Source organism: Peromyscus maniculatus, chromosome 17 (genome assembly GCF_049852395.1).
Source record: "Peromyscus maniculatus bairdii isolate BWxNUB_F1_BW_parent chromosome 17, HU_Pman_BW_mat_3.1, whole genome shotgun sequence".
Classification (NCBI taxonomy): Eukaryota; Metazoa; Chordata; class Mammalia; order Rodentia; family Cricetidae; genus Peromyscus; species Peromyscus maniculatus.
This window is the reverse complement of record NC_134868.1, coordinates 16,553,484-16,572,643: the sequence shown is the minus strand read 5'-3', so window position 1 is coordinate 16,572,643 and position 19,160 is coordinate 16,553,484. Positions and strand designations below refer to the sequence as shown.

The 19,160-nt window shown below is 43.8% G+C and overlaps 2 protein-coding genes across 2 annotated transcripts; one reads left to right on the top strand and one right to left on the bottom strand.

Moving 5' to 3' along the window:
* Positions 1-3,257: 3,257 nt before the first annotated feature.
* Positions 3,258-8,249, bottom strand: Sap30 (Sin3A associated protein 30). Its single transcript, XM_006970929.4, has 4 exons — positions 7,646-8,249; positions 5,842-5,967; positions 5,369-5,467; positions 3,258-3,603 (listed from the first exon to the last, which is right to left on the bottom strand). The coding sequence occupies exons 1-4, from the start codon at positions 7,958-7,960 to the stop codon at positions 3,481-3,483; spliced, it is 663 nt and encodes a 220-aa protein (XP_006970991.1). The 5' UTR covers positions 7,961-8,249; the 3' UTR covers positions 3,258-3,480.
* On the top strand, positions 8,049-18,793 carry LOC121823380 (uncharacterized). The gene is made up of 4 exons (XM_076553311.1): positions 8,049-8,484; positions 12,010-12,100; positions 13,134-13,231; positions 16,271-18,793. Exons 1-3 carry the CDS (start codon positions 8,201-8,203, stop codon positions 13,203-13,205), a joined length of 447 nt encoding a protein of 148 aa, XP_076409426.1. The 5' UTR covers positions 8,049-8,200; the 3' UTR covers positions 13,206-13,231; positions 16,271-18,793.
* The last annotated feature ends 367 nt before the right edge of the window (positions 18,794-19,160 follow it).

The following is a 19,160-nucleotide window of genomic DNA, read 5'->3' as shown; positions in this document are numbered from 1 at the left end:
TGGGGTTCAATTCCCAGCACCCACACACTGGCTCATACCTGCCTGTAACTCCAGTTCCAGAGGTCCCAATGCTCTCTTCTGGGCCCTGAGGACACCTACATGCATGTGGGTTCACAGATAGACAAGGAAGTACAACAATGCACAGAAATAAAAATAAATCAAAAAATTAAAAAGATTGTATAAATCAAAGCTACAGTAAGATACCACTTCATACCCTGTAGCATGACTTTAGTTAGGGGGGGGGGAAGTACAGGCCAGGTGTGGTGGCACAAATCTTTAATCACTTGGGAGACAGCCTGTTTTACATACTGAATTCCAGGACAACCAGAGCTACATAATAGAGGGACTCTGTCTCAAAAAGAGAGAGGGAGAGAGGGAGAGAGAAAGTTATAAGTGTTAGCAAATTTTCCAGCCACTTGGAAAATTTTGACAGTACATCAAAAAGCTAAACAGAGAATTATTCTATAACTTAGCAATCTTACTGCCAGCTGTATACTCAAGAGCAATGGAGAAATACATCCACAGAAACATCATTTCAGTAACGTTTCTACAGCAGCATTGTTCACACGAGGCAAAGGTTGAAACTCAACGTTCAATGAATGAATAAACCTACCGTGGAGATCTACTAACAGATACGACGAAGGAATGGGGGTGACTGTGTGTGACTGGGTTGGAGGGTGAGGAAGAACATAAATTAGACACAGAGGCTGTGTCATATTGTGAATACACGGAATGCCACCAAATTATGCACTTTAAATTGATTGTTTATTACGTAAATTCCCCTTCAATGAAAAAAGCGCGTCGCATATGGGGGTTTGAAAAATAAATTTTAGCCTTCTCCTACTTTGTTTTGGTTCCTACATAATTTTTAAAGCCCCTCTACAAATTTAATATTCTTTCTTTATCCAACTCCTATGGCAAATTTGGATTCCTCTCTGGACGCTGTTAAAAATAACCTGTACCCACGTAAAGATGATGACTTTCCACTTATTTTTTATTCAGAGACAAATAACTAAAAAGATCACTAGTGAATTCATAACATGAAAAGCTCAATAGCATGGGAATAAAACTTTCTGTAGAAACCTCGTTATACTACAGCTTCAGTAGCGACTCAACCTGGGTGAGATTCCAGTCTTCAATGTCAAAGATTCACTTTTGGAATGTTTTAGAGATGGTTCCATGTGTGAAGAAGGTACCCTCCGAGTCTGATGACGTGAGTTTGATCCCCTGAACTAATGTAAAAAACTGGATATTGTGGTGAGCTTCTGCAATCCCAGCGCCTCTACAGCAAGATAGGAAACAGAGACAGGGGAATCTCTCAGCATCCTGGGGGCAGCTAGCTGGAATAGGTCATGCTGTAACAGAAAAAAATAGGGATCCTGCTTCAGTGGGTGAGAAATGGCTCCCCAAAGTTGTCCTCTGATCTCCACATGCACACTATACCCAACTCACATGCACACATGCACCTTAGTTCAAAAGGCTTCTTAAAATTGTTTTAACAAGGACTTAATTTCATTGGTAATCACCATTCAGAACTCTATTCTTCAGGGTTGTTTTTTTTTAAATAATTTTATTAGCAAATAAGTGTGAGAAACTAAATTGCTAGTTATGAATTCATAAGGATACATTAATCAAATAATTTCAAGTTCTTTTCACAAGAGAGGTTTTTATAGGGAAAACCATAAAGCTGTTTTATTCAAAAATGAAATCTTTCTGGATTAGGTAAAAATATAAAATATGAGAAAAATATTATTTTTAAATAAACATTGACATCTTGCAGTTATGTGGTTCATTTTCATACAGCTAAGAAGAAAAAACCTTGTCCCAGAAGTCTCCGGGAATACGGCAAATAAGGTTTCCAAAATGCCTAGAATATAGCTTCTGCTCACCAGTAATGTTCTAGGGACATTTTAAATGGTGCTAAGAACCAGACACCAGCTGTTTTATTTCCTAGTTGTGAATATAATCAGAACACTTGAAAATAAGTAAACTTACCTCCTAATTAATCAGGACTGTAGGCACGGTACTTTAACTGTCAGTGCGTCTCAGCTGGTGGTCAATATTTTGTCACCTGGGGACCTCTGGCAGTGTCTGAGTCTGTTGTTACATCACCGAGTTACTGGCACTTACCGGTAAATGTCATGAACTGTGCTCATCTTCCTCCAACACAGGGCGGCCTCCCACAGCCAACATCACTGGCACAAATGTCAACCTTGAAGAACTTTGAGCTATATTAGTAGTCTTATCCATTTCCAGCCTAAAGTTTGCTAGCATTTCTTAGGACATTTTTCCTGGAGCTGTTTTTGTTTTTGATGTGACAAGCTAGCTACAAACCTGATTCACCAAGCATTTAGCCAAGCAATAAAATTCCAAGAGAAATAGATGTTAAAAAAATGATAAAACACTGGCAGAGAATGAAACGCAAGAAGATAGTGACCTCAGCCCTTAAACAAAGAGCTCCTCACACATCTAGCCTTCTCCAACCTCAGACAAGGTTTGCGATCTAGTCTAGACGGCCTCGAATTTGTGACCCCTCCTGGCTAAGCCCCCCAGAGAGCTGGGGTTATAAATATTCACCACACAGCAGTTCTATTAAATAGTTTGAATTTGCTATCTTTGAGTAGCACAGATGATGAGTTATTTTCCATGTTCATGCCATAACTCCAGTTCTTATTGCCACTCTCCGCAAGCACTGTGTGTGTGTGTGTGTGTGTGTGTGTGTGTGTGTGTGTGTGTGTGCTCGCGCACGCGCGCGCACACATGCTTACCTTTGCTGGAATATTGGGGTGTCTTTGGAAAGAGAAAGGCACAGAAATTACCTGTTTTTCTTCATTCGCCTTCAAGGAATAATAATAATAATAAAAATAATGCATAAAGGGAAATTTCAAAGTGAAAAATCAATGGAAGTCTAATTTCAAATCTGCTAACATATATTGTAAAGCACTTTAAGAGGCGGGTGGATCTCTGAGTTCCAGGACAGCCAGGATACAGAGAAACCCTGTCTCAAACACCCCCCAACACACACACCCACACACACAAAGAAAAGAATGCTTACTTCCCATTGGCCTAGGGAAAAAACAAGTGGGTTATATTTATATCTGTTATTTCTCCTTTACCTTTAATTACTTTTCTTAAAAATTTTTAGATTTCTAAGAAAAGTTTACAAAATACAAATCTTTACCTGAAACCTTAATACCACCCCCTGGAAGCTTAAAACGAAATCTAAATTTCACAAAATAAATACACTGAAGCAGCTCTAACAGTAATAACCTTTATTTAAAATAGTTTTAATTTAGGAAGCTCAGTTTACACGAGTTTCCAACTAATTATTAGAATCAAAGACAAACAAACAAAAGGCAAAGGAAATCCTCTGTAGAAAAAATACACAAGAACCTTTCTACATATGAAAAAGAGTAAACATTCCTGACAGCCAGACAGCCAGACAGCCAGGGGCCCCGCCTGTACGAGAAGCCGCCTCTCCTAGTGAACCCCGCTGTCCACCTTGAGGTCTGATTTGTTCTTCTCATTCTTCACCGAGTAGATGAAATACGTCAGGGTGTCTTTCTCGTTCACTGGAATAGACCGAAAGTGGCAGCCAACTATCTACAAAGGAAAAAAGGACCAATTAACTGTTGGATGCAGCAGGGGCGGTGAGCTGAGGGAAAGACACTGTTCTGTCCAAGTGTTGCGTGACCGCGAGAGACAGTCTTTTAAAAGTTAAGCCCTTTTAACAAACTATCACCAAGCCCCAAAGCACATTGAAAACAAAATATAATAAACAAAAGACAGTCTGATTTCAAAGGACCCGCTCGTCTACGCAATTCGCTCTCCTTCTAAGTATGTTACCCGCTTTGGTCCACTCAACTAATGGGTACCGGGTCTGAGTATTTTTCCCTTTAAACTTTACAACTTCAGTTTAGAAGGTACCTACTTTTAAACATTAAATATCAGTGAGATAAAACAGAAGAGCTGACGTGCAGCACGAGGGAGAGTTTACATGGTATCTTTGGTGCGGCTGGTATTCATTCTTCCTAAGCGTCTTACAGAATTTTCTGAATAAAATGTAAGACTGGAAAATTAAAGGAGCTGGAGCTGTCTCTTCACTGTACAAATCTAACATGGGCACCACAACTACCAACACCTGAGTAAGACCCAGAGCTGCTCATGTATGCGCTCGGATTCTAGAGGCTGGCCTGTTTTTCCAGAACAGAAAAGAACTCTGAACTACAACTGTTTTTAGAAGACCCGACCTTAAAGGCTTGGGATTTGAGTTATATACTTAAAAAACGATGTTTGCATCTGTTCTTGGCTCCTCTCTGTTGAGAGGAGGGAACAGGGATGACTATACTATGTTAATATAGAGTATATTTCATCATAGTAGGGGAGGTCTTTATATTTATGGAGTGTGCCACAGAAAAAGGACTAGATCTTTCAAATAAAATTTAAAGAAAAGTTTTTTTGTTGTTGTTGCCTTGATAGGAAATATAGGAGAAAATTTGGCTAGTTAGCATACTGAATTTTAATAATGTTAAAGAGCTTTCTACAAAGAATTGTAACTTGTATTTATCTTTTATTTAATATGCATATTAGAAATGTAGGCTATTAAAGTCAAGCTGAAGAATACGAGAAAACTCATGTAAATAAACACACACATATACACAGAGAGAGAGAGAGGGAGAGAGAGATTACTGTCCTATCTAGTCAGTGGAAATTTTTACTTAGATATAAAGTAAAATTATTTAAATCTGTAAACATCTTAAAGTGCACAGATTTTGTGGCTCTATTACTCCTTGAACACACACATACACACACAGAGCTAACTTCTAAACCACACTCAAGGAACCAAAGTCCTATACAAAACAAACTTCAAGTAAAACCTTGGATACAATCTTTGCTCTCTATAGATGTAAAGAAAGCATCCTCTGCTTAAAAACAACAGCTAACCTGAGAGTAAAGCCAGGAAGTTAGGAGATCCTGCTTCAGGCTTATCTGTGGGCCTCGTCCACAGAAACTTTACAAACTAGACTCGAATAAATGCTTGTGAGCTTTTTGATTTGCTATGCCTCAATTCGGTGTTTAATCAATATTCATTAAATAGAAATTTAAAACAGATTTCTAGAATTATAAGAACTTCCCACTGAATACTTATTCTGAAAAATCACTATAAAAAGAGGCTGTAAATGGACTTTTTTCTAGGTGGCAGACAGATGGTTTTAAACAACTATATTCTCCCACAATAGACCAATTGACTTTGACTTTCCTATATGTAATGTACTATTATATATACTACACCTAGCTATTTCGTCATCATTTAATGATCCCTTGTTGGTGTGAACAGGTTGTTTAAACAGTATAAACTTATATATACCTCAACAAGTTGTGCTTTGTTAAGACCTGGTCTGGTTGGAAGCTTGAAGTGTCTTTTGTATCTTCTAAGTGTATTTACTTGTAATTGGTACAAATCAACCTAGAAAAAAATTAATATATCAATTAGTTCACTCTGCTAAAAAGATATCACTGATCTGTATGGCAAAGGGCACTTCGGCACAATAACAATTTCATTTACATAATTAGATCTATAGTTTCTTTAACCAGTTCTACCTTTTGGGGATACATAATAACAACTTTTAGAGGAAAAAAAAGGAAGTTGTATGTAAAGGGCTATAAGAATTGTCACCTGAGATTTAATACTAGTCTAAGTACATGTTAACTGATTGTATTTAATTTTGAGATTTCTCAGATGCTTTAAACATTTCAAATTTAGCCCAAATATTTACACAAAGGTTTTGGAATTGCCAGTATGCTCATGATTTACATATAACATAGAAAACTTTCATCTACCTCTGGAGTATCGACATCCTGAACAGGTGAATCTCCTCCATCATCATCGCTACCTTTCCTCTTTCTTCTGTTTCGAACGCTCTGGATTAAGTTTTTATGATAATCACAAATGTAGAGATGTCTTGCCTGAAACAGAAAAAGTTTCATGGACTGTGAGTACAGAAAAACACTTCTCTCTGTCAGTAAGATTGCACAGGCCCAGGTGAACGACAGAACATACAGTCTAAGCAGTCCACTGTTAAGACGATGGAATGTTCCTTCCCAATTTTAAACCCGGTACTCGGCTATGACATTAGCAGGCTGTCAATACTGTCTGGAAGGGAGGGGCTAGGAAGAGGTGAGTGGTACCATGGGAGAAGGCAGACAGGCAGAGGAAGAGAAATTCCAACCCTCTGGGTTTTGTCATCAAATTGCGTCGAGGGTGACCTGAATAAGTTAGCTCCTGCTGATTTTGACTTTACAAGGGGAGGTGTGATGTTGCCCACAATTCTGAACTTGATAGTATTTCCTTTAGTTTGAGAGCAGCAAATTATATTAATATTAGGTATGTGCTTCTTAATCTTTCTAATTAGGAAGCCAAATTCTACACAGATACAAACTATGCATTTTTTACAAATGCGCTGCTGAATTAATATCCTAATTATGTTTAAAGTGCAAGTACTAACGTTTCTTTTTAAGAATTAAATGAATGTATTTATCTGTATTGTGCTGTTTTCAATGAAAGCAAACAAATTATTCACGTTCCCCTGCAAAGTTCCTCATGCGCCCTACTGAAAAAACGGCTTAAACAGAATCACAAATAAACTTTTCAAAAAAATTAATTACATAGGCATTAGAAAGTTACATAGTGAACGATAAATACTGAGCTGATTGACAGTCTCCCCATCCCCCCTCCCCCTTTAAGGCTACAATTAAGGGCTGAATGAACAGGCTTTTATATTGACTTCTAAGCTAAGGGCAAGTTAAAAATATACAGGATGTGTGTGGAGGGTCTGTATCTCGTTCTCCATGCCATCAGTCAGAGCTCTGAAAAGTAGCAATGGATCTCTCTGAAACCTCATAGCTGGCCAAAAGAGCAGACGTGCATAAAAAAACGGGAAAAAAGAAATCCCGATGGCGGCCGAGCGGGCTGTAAAACCGCAGAGGCTCGTTTGCAGCCTGGGTTTGGAAGCAGCTGCCCGAAGGAAGAGCTGACACCGCAGACGCCGTTTACAACCACCTCCCAGTAAGGCATTGCCGAGCTCCGCTTCCCTCTCGGTGTTCAAGAGAAAGAGAACACTGAGAGGGGAGAAAGAAAGGAGGATTTCCCTTCTCTGCGGCGTGGGGTCCTGCCAGACTCTACTTTCCCTAAAGGAGCGGAGCTACTCCCTGGGGCCAGACGCTGGCTCCGGGCAGCAAAACAAAGGCGCCTCCATTCCAGAAGGGGCTACCCGGGCTACAAGAAAACTACTCTGGGCCCTCGGTGCCGCGGTCCCCTTTGTTTCGTTTCCAGATCGCAGCCAAGGAGGAAGAGGGAAGCCTGGCGTGGGAGAGACGCGAGGCAAGGGGGAGTCCGGGTGAGGGGCGGAGGGGACCCGCACCACCGCGCGAGCGAGCGAGCGCGCGCGCGCGCGCTGGGGGAGGTGGCCGGAGTTGCAGCGACTTTGTTTCCATCGGGAGAACCCGCTAATCCCACCGGCAGCCCAGTCCCGAGGACTCGTGAACCCCGCCAACGACCCGGCTGGGCAAGCAGGGTTAGGTAGGGCAAGGGCAGGACAAGGCAGGGCAGGGCAAGGCAGGGCAGGGCGGTCCCGCTGCCACTTACACTCTTATCCAGCTCGATCTTCACCTTCTTCTGCGAGATGCTCTTCTGGATCCTCTTGCTGAAGCTGGCGTTGCCCGCCGCGCGCCCGCACCGCTCGCCGTCCTCCCGCAGACAACAGAGTTGCCCGGGGCCCGGACCCGCCGCTCCGGGGGGGCCAGCAGCCGACACCGCACCGGCACCGGGTACCTCTGCCCCACCGCCCGCCGCGTTCCCATTCCCCGCCGAGGCGGCGGCCGCTGCAGCAGCGACCACCGCGGCCACGGCGGCGGCCGCGTCCCCGCCGCGGCTCATCTCCTCCGGAGTGAAGCCGTTCATGTCTGCCAGCTCGGGGGCGCCGGCGCCGCCACAGAGCCCCGCTCGCCGCGCCGCTCCGCCTCCTTCCCCCCTCCGGGCAGCCGTTCACTCCGCACCCCAAGTGTGGCGGCGGCACGGTCCGATGCTCAGCGTCCCCGGGGCCTGTCGGTCTGTCGACGCGGGAATAGTGGCCCGGTTTCCGGGGGGGCTGTGATCAGGAGTGGAGTGGCTCCGTGGAAAGGGGACCCCACTCACTGTCACATGGAGACTTCAGCAGTTGGACCGCAGCTCCACCGCCTCCTGCCAGCCCCCAGGATCTGCGCGAGTGAGACGCCCCGCCCCCGGCCCCGCCCCTCCACTGCCGCGCGGCCCCACGGGAATAGTAGTTCTCGGTCGCGGAGCCAACTTGCGCTCCGTTCTGATTACGTGGGCCGGACGGGCTGGACGAAACTACTCCTCCCAGCATGCATCGCGCGGCGAGCCACCCCCATGAGGTTTTTTTTTTTTTTTTTCCATTCCAAGCACCGGGCAAATCCGAGTATGAGGTCAGGCTTTACTGTGTTTTCTTGCCTCTTTTCTCTCCTGCGAGTAAGGGCTGTCTTTTAGCTCCTGCTATTTCGCCCAGTTAGTGTTCAGACGGCCAGCCGACTCCTGGGAAGAAGCATAAATTGTGTGTTGTATGTGGTGGGGTACTAGGGAATAAGTGAGAAAAAGTTTAGGGGCTGTTTCGTATTTATGGAAAAAAAAAAAAAAACCAACTCGGGCGATCTGGCGCTCATTAGGCGCTGGGTCGTGCATCTCCATCTCCACGCCCCAGCGGACTTCTGGAGCGTGGCAGGCCCTCGGCACACTCGTGTGCCAACCGGTTGACAGGCACCGGGCTGCTTTTCGCCTCTCCGGCCCCTTGAGTTCCTTTCCAACGGATCTGAGAGAGGAGGGGTTTAAGATTTAAAGGAAACCCCACTGCTGCCGGGTCTGCAGGACTGCTCCTCCGAAACTTCGCAGCGCTGGCTGTTTCTTGAGCCGTACACATGCGTACATGCATGCTTGTGTGTGTCGCGGGTGTGCGTGTGTGTGTGTGTGTGTGTGTGTGTGCACGCGCGCGCGCGCACGGGTACGTGTTTGTGCTCGCGTAAGCCTGTATTCCTGCCTGAGCCTGTGGTGGGCGGGGTGGAAAGGATGGGCGTGGCCATGCCAGCCCGGCACCTCTGCTAATTATTGGACTATTTAGCAATCCCACTGATTAAACAAGAATAATGTATTTCAGGTAGAGGAACTTTAAAAGGAAGCCCTTTTCGACTTAGTCAATTGACTGACAGATTTTTTTTTTTTAAACTGACATTTACGGAGAAACTCAAAGCTATCCGTGTTACCTGTGAATTTCTATTTTCAGATATAGCAGTGAAAATTAGTGAATACATTTTCGTTGTTTAAAAATGCTAATTTTTATCTCGTACTTGTTAAATCATAATTAATATGTTTAATCAATTATTAGAAAATTCTAGGCTCTCCATGCCTTCCCATGTCATTTCGTCCATCTCTGGGACTCCGATTCAGTACACATTAGGCCTCCAGCTGTATCCTTTGCGCTTCCTACCTTCCCTTCAATGGCTTTGCTTTGTTTTAAATTTCCTTTGGATTCCTTTAACCTGATCTTAGTCACACATTCTCTGTTTAGGTGTGCCTAATCTGCTCTAAAATTCACCCATGATTTTTGGGCTTTGTTATACTTCTTAGTCTTATAATTCCTTTGTGTTTTTTTTTTCTCCAAATCTTAAATGTCACCAATTTTCCAGTCCTCTGACAAAATTTAGAAGTTTGACTTTTTCTTCAATAAGCTTTGCAAGGACAGTGATTTTTTTTTAGACTATGTGTATTAAGTCTCTTTCACTTGTCTATTGTTTCTGGTGATGATGACTCACACCTGACTCTTCTTCAATTCATTATCTTTGGTCTCCTTTCATTTTATTTGAAAAAAAATTAATTTGAATTATGCTCTTACAGAGTAGCTTCATCTTCTTCTCTCTGGTGTTGAAAACCCTTAACTAATTAATGCCCAAGGGCTTAGTAGACAAGTAGATGATACTCTAACTTATACTCCCATTGTGGGGCTGTGGTTCTTGCCCTACCATGAGTTACTTAGTTATTGTAGTGCCAAGAATTGAACCCAGAGCTTTGTGCATGCTAAGTGAATGTCCTACAACTGAACTACAATCCCAGCCCAAGAAAGACCTTCTACAGTTCCTGTCCTTAATGCAGACTACAGTCCAGCCCTCTGACTAACAAGTGCGCAGCTTTGCTCTTCCTGAGCTCTTAAGTTCATTAGTCAGCCTGACACAGACCTAGACACACCCAGAAAGAAGGAATCTCAATTGAGGAATCACCTCCACTGGACTGGTCTGTGGGCCTTTCTGTGTGGGTACTTTCTGTGTTGTTGATTGATATGGGAGAGCCCAGGCCACCGTGGATGGTACTATCCATGTAGAAGTGGGTAGCTGGGGATGCTAGGGAAAGCAAGCCAGTAAGCAGTGTTTCTCTGTGGTTTCTGCTTGAGTTCCTGCCTCAGTCTCCCTGGATGACAGACTGGAATGTGCAAGCCAGGTGAACCTTTTCCCCAGGTTGCTTTAGGTCATGGTGTTCATCACAACAGAGAAGCAGCTGCTATACCCGACTGTACCAGTATTGCATCTGTTAAAGCAGCACCCCCATTTTCATATGACCTATAGTTTAACTTTTTGCTCAGCTATATCTGACTTCTACCAGGATTTTATTCTTCTCAATATGAAGTCACCGAATGCTGGAATTTGCTCCGGATACAAAATTATTTGTGGCTAACTATCACAAAACAGTATTCATTAAAAAAGAAATGTAATGTCACTTAAAATCCCCGGGACCCCGAGTTAAACACACAAATCTAAAGATTTGATGCTAAGATACACATGTGAGTGAGAAGATAACAGTGTTGTCTTTCTGGGTCTGGGTTACTTCACTCAGTATAACATTTTTCCAGCTCCCTCCATCTACCTGCAGATTTCATGAGGTCGTTTTTCTTTACAGCTGAATAAAATTCCATTGTAGATAGGCATCATATTTTTGTCATCTCTCATCAGCTGATGAATATTTAGGCTGTTTCAACGTCTTAGCAGCTAAATGAACATGGGTGAATGTGTGGTCACTTAGCAGAAAATAGGGTCCTTGGGATAGATGCCCAGGAGTGATGTATCTGCTCATAGGGTAGAACTATTTCTAGGTTTTATTTCTGAGAAACCTCCACATGATTTCTACAGTGGCTGCACCAGTTTCCACTCTCGCTAACAGTGCACGAAGGCTCCTCTTTCCCCTCTTTCTTGCCAGCATTTGTTGTCCTTTGTTTTCTTAAGCCATTCCCACAAGACTAAGATGAGATCTCCAAGTAGCTCTAAGTTGCATGTCTAGGGCTGAGAACGGTGACCACTTTTAAAGATATTTCTTAGCCATTTTGCATTTCATCTTTTGAGAGCTCTGTTCAGTTCTACATCCCATTTTTTTTTTAAATGGTTTGTTTTTTCTTGGTGTTTAGATTTCTTGAGTTCCTTGTATATTTCAGACATGCGTTTTCTGTCAGATGTTTATCTGGCAAAGACGCAAAAAAATTTTTTTGCACCCATTTTATAGGCTGCCTCTTCAGTCGGTTAAGTTTTTTTTGTAGTACAAAAGCTTTTTAATTTCATGATGTCCCACTCGTTGATTGTCAGTCGTATTTGCTGGGTAACCAGAGTCTGCAGAGAGTAAGTGTTGCTAGAGTGCTCAGCCACAAATGGGATGGGATGTCTGTCTGTCTGTCTGTCTGTCTCTGTGTGTGTGTGTGTGTGTGTGTGTGTGTAAGAGAGAGAGAGGGAAGGAAGGAAGGAAGGAAGGAAGGAAGGAAGGAAGGAAGGAAGGAGGGAGGGAGGGAGGGAGGGAGGGAGGGAGGGAGGGATGAAGGGAGGGAGGGAGGGAGGGATCATCTTAGTTGAGCGGGTAGAAAGACTGTAAAAGCCTGAGGTTGGAGAGGACTAACCGTGTTTAACAGTGTCTTCTGTACATGACAGGACCATTGCAGTCAGAGCCCACAGCACCTGTGGTCGCTTGAACGAGACCAGCACGAGACCAAGCCAGACAGCATTCGATCGATCGTGGAAGGTGAAGAGGCTCACAAGCCTCCTCCCCTAAGTGAGGCGCTGTGGACAGGCGAAGGCTTCTGAGGGATGGAGAGTCCATTTACTTTAAGGATATGGTTGACATAAGGCTATGTCTGTCAACCATGCTGTGGTGCATGGCCCTACCTCTGGGAGTATATGGGGAGCATAAATTGAACAGGAAAGGTTATAAAAAGGAAAAAAGAGAACATGAAGTTGGGGGCGGGGCTAAGGAGGTGAAGATGGATCTAAAAGGAGTTAAGGGAAAGAATGACATTTGAATATGATCAAAATACATTGTATGCAATTCTCAAATAATTACTAAAATCCTGCCTGCAGTTTTATTTATTTTGAGACAGGGTCTTACTGTATAAATCTTATCTGTCCTGGAACTCACTTTGTAGACCTGGATGACCCTGAACTCACAGAGATCCACCTGCCTCTGCCTCCCCCCAAGTGATGGGATTAAAGACTTGTGCCACTATGCCCAATTATAAATTTTAAAAAAATTTTCCCAACACCAAGGCTGAAGATATGGCACAGCAGTTAAGAGCATTAGCTGCTCTTGCAGAGGTCCTGGGTTCAATTCCCAGCATCCATAGGAAGGCTCACAACCATCTGTAATTCCAGTTTCAGGGTACACAGCGCCCTCTTCTGGCCTCTCCAGGCATTGCAAATACGAGGTGCACAGACAATCAAAACACATGCCATCAAAATACCCGTACAAATAAAATAAAAATGAAGAGGAGAAAAAAAAAATCTGAAAGACCCAAACCAGGAACTCTTGGAATATTCCGTGTATTTGTTATTTTCTTTACTGCTGTAACAAAATGCCTGGCCAAAGCAACTTAAGAAAGATGTGGTGGCTTGGATGAAACATGGGCATCTACTTGCAAGCTTAGTCCCTAGTTGACGAATTATTTGGAAAGGATTAGGAGGTGTTGGAGGAGGAGGTGTGTCACTAAGGGAACTGCTCTGGGGTATCCAAAGCTCATGCCAGGTCTCGTGTTTCTCCCTGCCTGCTGCCTGTGGATCAGGATGTAAAGCCCTCAGCTACTTCTCAAGCAGTTCCCATCCCTGCTTGGGAACCGCCATGCTCCCCGCCGTGATGACGATGGACTGACCCTCTGAAACTGTAAGCAAGCCCCCCGATGAAATGTTTTTCCCTTTTAAGAGTTGCCTTGGTCTCGGCGTCTCTTCACAGCCATAGGACCGTGACGAAGTAGGGTTTATTTTGGCTTACTGTTACAGAGGGTATGCGGGTGGGTAGGGAAGGGCAGCAGGATGCAGATGGTGCTCAGTGCATTGCGTCTGAAGTCAGGGAGAAGAGTACCATGGATCCTTGGGCTCGGCTCACTTTCCCCTTTTTATTCAGGCCCAGGACCCCAAACTCTAGAACAGTACCGTTCACAGGTGGGACTTCCCATTCAATTAACTGACTCTAGATAACACCTTACAGGCATGTCCTGAGCCTACCCTAATCTAGATAATCTGTCACAGCTTTGTCCTCCAGGGAAGTCTACTTCCTATCAAGTTGACCATCAGTATTAATCATCATATCTCCCCACTCATAGTTCACTTACATTGAAATCAGGCCCTCTTAAACCCGTCTGCATAGTATTCCAGCAGCTTGGGCTCACGAGAAACTTCTCGACAAATCTTTTCAGTGCCATAACAAAATGTTGCTTTGTATTGAAGAGCCCTCCCAATTTAACTTTAAAAAAGAAACCTATTGCTATGATGCTATTAACAATTCTCTACACAGTCTACTTGTGGAGTATTCTGACGTAGCTTTATGGTCAAGGCAGGTATGTATAATTGACTCTAATTAAGCCACTTAGAATGATAATGTTCATTATGTGGAGTCAGTAATCAGAGCATTTCAGAGAGGTCCTCCATATCGTGAAAATGGATATGGAGGGCAGTTGAATTAAGTCCGATGCCCTGGTTCGGATGCGATTTGTCTCTCCAGATTCGTGTATTAGAAGCTTGGTCTCCAGTGTGGCAATTGTCAGCACCTGGTGGCACCTTTAGCCTACGGGGACCAGTGAGAGGCCACCAGGACACGGCCCTGAGAAATTAGCTCCCTTGCCAGTGATCTGTTAGAAAAAGAACAGGACCGCCCTGGTCCATTTCTTTTGCTTTCTAGATTGTTGTGGAATGGCTCCTGCCATTGTGACGTCATGAGGGCCTGACCAGAGCAGAGCCAATGCTTGATGTTAGGCTCTCGGAGAGCCTTCTGGATAAAGCATCCTTTATAAGGTACTCAGCCTCCACTATTAGGGAGTGAGCTCCTCCAGAAAGGCATTACTGAGGAGTTAAGTCATTGCTACAACTATGCTTGAAAACATGGAAGCTATTTTAGAAATATATATATTTCTAAATATATATATTTAAAATAATATAAATGTGTAATATAATAATATAATAAATTATTATATTGTATTATTATATTATGTTATTTTTGTTATTTTTATTATATTTATATCATATATATTATATAAATATATATAATATAAATATATAAAATAAATTTAATAAAATATATTTTTATTATCTATATTTATATTATATATAGATATAATAAAATCTAAATATATATATTTAAAAATATATATATTTCTAACATGTATGGAGCGGAAACTTTTGGAGGGATACTTAGAAATGGCCTCGAGTGCTGTAAGAGGTTTACGTGTGATGCTGGTGAGGCACGGTGGTGAGAAGCCATGCTTGTTACACTGTTCACACTACTGGAAAGGAGTTGACTGCATTGTGTCCACATCCCAACCTTTCCGGAAGGGCCCAGTGTAAGAGTTACTTTGTTAGGAAAACATTCAAAGTATCAAAGCACTCAGTAAGGGCCTTAGGACTGACTTTGGTCAGATTTACAGTGAGGCATGGGAGCAAAAGGAAACAGGTTTTGAATATGTGCTTTTCCGACACATTTTCAAACGTGGCAAGGGAGGAGAAAACGCCTAGCAGCACAGCTGAGCTGCTCCTTGCTGAAGATATTAGCACAGAAAAAAGGGAGCAGGCGCTATGTGTCCAGCTCAGTGGGAAAGAGAGAGATGGAGTGGCAGAAAGCTGGGAGCCTGCCTTTCCCACCAGGAGCTTGTGCATAGGCTTCTGGGGAGCTGGGGGCGCAGAATGCTTCAGGAATGAGCCTAAGGCCACCTTCCACGTGCTCAAAGCCCAGGACCCACTTGGGATCCTGTGTGTGGTGAGGTGCTGGGAAAGTACGGCCACCATGATGCTGTCCCCGCTGGGCTGGTTCTAGGCATGTGGAATGTAAGTTATGGCATCATAGCAATTTCCATGGCAATTTCAAAGGAGATCCTGTGAGGCTGGACAGAAGTTTGCCACAGGGTCAGAGCCCCTGAAGAAACTTGGCCACTAGAATGTGTCACGGAGCCCAGGAAGGCAGAGGACTCGGTGGCATTGCAGGGACAGACTTCGTTGAGCCTCAAACATTAACCTACTACCTGAGAGAGACCCACGTTTAGTTTAGACAGAAGGGAATCTGGAAGGATTAAAGTTACGTCAGCCACTTCTAATTTCTGATGAGTTAGTATCTTGAAATAATGTACTCCAGAAGTAAAATAACTTGCCTTAGAGTTGCTATGCTATGCAAAAAGAATTTTAAAACGTTCTTTAAAAGCTTAGAAATCATGTCAGCCTGTGGTGGCGCAGGCCTTTAATCCCAGCACTTGGGAGGCAGAGGCAGGGGGATTTCTGTGAGTCTGAGGCCAGCCTGGTCTACTGAGCGAGATCCAGGACAGGCTCCAAAGCTCCACAGAGAAGCCCTGTCTCAAACAAACAAACAAACAAACAAACAAGCTCAGAAATCAGGAGCTGGTGAGGTGAGTCTGAGGTTAAGAGCACTTACTGTTCTTCCAGAGGACCTGAGTTGCATTTCCATCACCCACAAGGTGGTTTACAATAGTCTGTAACTTTAGTTCCAGGAGATCTGACGCCCTCTTTCGTCTCTGAGGGCACCAGACATACATGTAGTGCACAGACATATGTTCAGGCAAAACACCCAACATGTAAATAAGTAAATCTTTTAAGAAGTTACAATGCACTGGCTGTATACAATGACACTTGTCTAAAAGTATTATTACACTATTTTTTGATATAATAAGAAGACTAATAGAAGGTACTCCTTTTTTTCCAGTTCTCCTGTTCGGACGCAAGGCATTGCTTATGCTAGGCAATCACTCTGCCTCTGAGTTACATCCCTGAACTTTGAGAAGATATTCTTATTGACTCAGTAAGTAGATAATGTGAGTTTTCTGATTTTCTTGACTTTCTCCACATTATGCTGAGAGCACCATTCTCGTTCATGCTGAATTCTCTACCAACTTTGTATAATCAAAGTACTTTTAAAAGTAGAAATGAAGGCCTGGAGAGATGGCTCAGAGTTTAAGAGCACTGGCAGCTCTTCCAGAGGTCCTGCGTTCAATTCCCAGCATGCACATGGTGGCTCACAACCATCTATAATGAGATCTGGGTGCCCTCTTCTGGGGTGTAGGAATATGTGCAGACAGAACATTGTATACATAATAAACAAATCTTTTTTAAAAAGTAGGAATGAGCCGGGCAGTGGTGGTACAGGCCTTTAATCCCAGCACTCAGGAGGCAGAGCCTGGTGGATTTCTGAGTTCGAGGCCAGCCTGGGCTACAGAGTGAGTTCCAGGACAGGCACCAAAACTACACAGAGAAACCCTGTCTTGAAGAAAAAAAAAAAAAGTAGGATGAAGGAGAGAACGGTCATTAAATAGGTGATTAAGAGTATTCTCTACAATACTCTTAATTTTTACCAGACTGATAAAGGAATAGAACAAGACAGTGCTACTTTAATTTTTTCACAGAGATGGAAATGTTTAGTTTAGTAGAAATGATTTATTGTCCATAATTAGCTTAAAAGCGACCTGTTAACCTAGCAAATAATGTGTTCTGTTGTTAAATTGAAATTTTTCACCCAGTATTTTAGTCATTGATATTTTGGGGGGCCAGTGTCCCGGGACCTACAGAGAATATAAAAACACAACACATATTCCCAGTCGTCAAGAAACTTTTAAGCAAGAATTCTTTCTACCACACACTCTCCTTTGTAAAGCTCTGTAAGCGGTTTTAATTCTTTTGAAGTTCACAAGTTTTTTAGGCAGAGGAAATTTCTATCTGATCAAGAAGCTGAGCGTGGTAGACATGCGGCTCCTTACCCACACCGCCGCCTCTCTAGCCTAGACTACTCCGACGGTCCCTCCTGGCCCTGGGGACTTTTTCCTAAGTGGAAGAAAGCAGCGCCACCGCCCAGGTCAGGGCAATTTGGAAATGTCTAAGAATGAACTCCCTCCCACGCGGGCAGCCTTCCTCCAGTACAAGATTGGTTCTGCAGATCATCCGTCTCTCTTGCTTCTTGCGGGGGATAACTCCGAGGCTCCTGCTTTACGCCGGTTCCCAGCATTTTTCCGTGAGACTATGTTCAGGTCGTTAGCCGTGGTAGCCGGCTGGATGGCACACCCCTTATTGACGGCTTTCCCCTCTTTGTCTCCCTTCCCCACCTCCCACCGGTGTTTCCTGAATCCCTTAGATAAACGATCTGCACTAAAATCCTTGTCTCGAGGTTCTAAAGGGCGTTTCCACTCGGTTACTCACCTAATACCTGCCCCTTGGCTAAAATACTTAGTTGAGTGTGTGGGCCGGTGATTTCAGAAAAGCCAGCTGGAATCCTTCCCAGGGAGTTTTGCCAACCTGGAAGAGGGAGTTTGGGGCTCTCTTTTCTGTTAACGTTTTTTTCTGTTTTGACCGGGTCCCATTCATCCTACATCCAAACGGACCACCGCCTGGCACAACTTCACCTTTGCAGAATACTTAATGAAATAAATTCTTGAAATGTCTTGGCTGCCCACCTGCATAGGTTGTCAGCCATAGACTTAAAGATTATGCAACCCTGTGGTTTTAGCATACCACAGTGTCGGAGCTTGTGACCGCAGAGAGAAGCAGAGACTCAGGAGCCAGGTTACTTGGGACTTAAACTCTGTCACGCGTCAGTTGTTTGGACTGTTGTTTACCAGTTCCATTCCAGTCTTATACTCTTGTATACCGTGGACTACTGGTGTCCTCCAAAGCATTTCCATGACTCACTTGTTAACTGATTTCCAGGTCACCTCTGACAGGAGAATAAAAGGCAAGTGGGGACAGGCGACATTTTCCCCTTCTGGCTCCAATAGTCTCAGCGATGCTGTGCTTTTCCACCTTGGCGCTGCCAGTGGCAAGACGCAGGGTGACGGCTGCTGGGCTTCCTGCAAAGCAGCTGCCAGAGGCAGTCTGAATGATGTTCCACTAACCCCTCAGAAGCTCCCGATTTGTGGGTCTGGATACCAGTGTTTCACTTTGCTTTTCCTAGGGCTAGGAGAGCGGCTGCTGTTTCTCAACATTGCGTGAGCATCAAATGTGAGCATCAGTAATTCAAAGTTACCTCTGAGGAACAGCAGCTTCCTCCTCCTCCTTCTCCTCTAACTCTTCCGGGTTCTTTCGTCCCGATTCCACCAGTCATCAAGGTCATTGTATTCTCTGAAATATCTAAAGTGACTTTGGTTTTCTTAGTTGAAGCCAGACGAATACTGTGGTCTTGGGCGAGCGCTTGCTCTTGGCACCCAGCTGACTGCCAGAAAATAAAGGTAGTGACCATGCACTTACCCGTCTCCTAGGTGTTTTTATGAGCGTCGAGGGAGCATATGCCCTGAGTGCTTAAAACAGTCCGAAGCATGCCGGTTGGTGGTGGCGGCACACGCCTTTAATCCCAGCACTCGGGAGGCAGAGGCAGGCGGATCTCTGTGAGTCTGAGGCCAGCCTGGTCTACAGAGTGAGTTCCAGGACAGGCTCCAGAGCTACAGAGAAACCCTGTCTCGAGAAGCCAAAAAATAAATAAATAAATAAATAAATAAATAAATAAAGAAAGAAAGAAAGAAAGAAAGAAAGAAAGAAAGAAAGAAAGAAAGAAAGAAAGAAAGAAGAAAGAAACAGTACAAAGCAAGCACGTTCCTTTGCTCGACAATCGA

Coding starts and splice junctions, on each gene's coding strand:
- Sap30 (XM_006970929.4), bottom strand. CDS start 7,960: ATGAACGGCTTCACTCCGGAGGAGATGAGCCGCGGCGGGGACGCGGCC. Junction 5,968..7,645: donor AGATCGAGCTGGATAAGAGT/GTAAGTGGCAGC, acceptor TTTCTGTTTCAG/GCAAGACATCTCTACATTTG. Junction 5,468..5,841: donor AGGATGTCGATACTCCAGAG/GTAGATGAAAGT, acceptor ATTTTTTTCTAG/GTTGATTTGTACCAATTACA.
- LOC121823380 (XM_076553311.1), top strand. CDS start 8,201: ATGGAGACTTCAGCAGTTGGACCGCAGCTCCACCGCCTCCTGCCAGCC. Junction 8,485..12,009: donor CGGGCAAATCCGAGTATGAG/GTCAGGCTTTAC, acceptor TGTACATGACAG/GACCATTGCAGTCAGAGCCC. Junction 12,101..13,133: donor CATTCGATCGATCGTGGAAG/GTGAAGAGGCTC, acceptor CCTGTGGATCAG/GATGTAAAGCCCTCAGCTAC.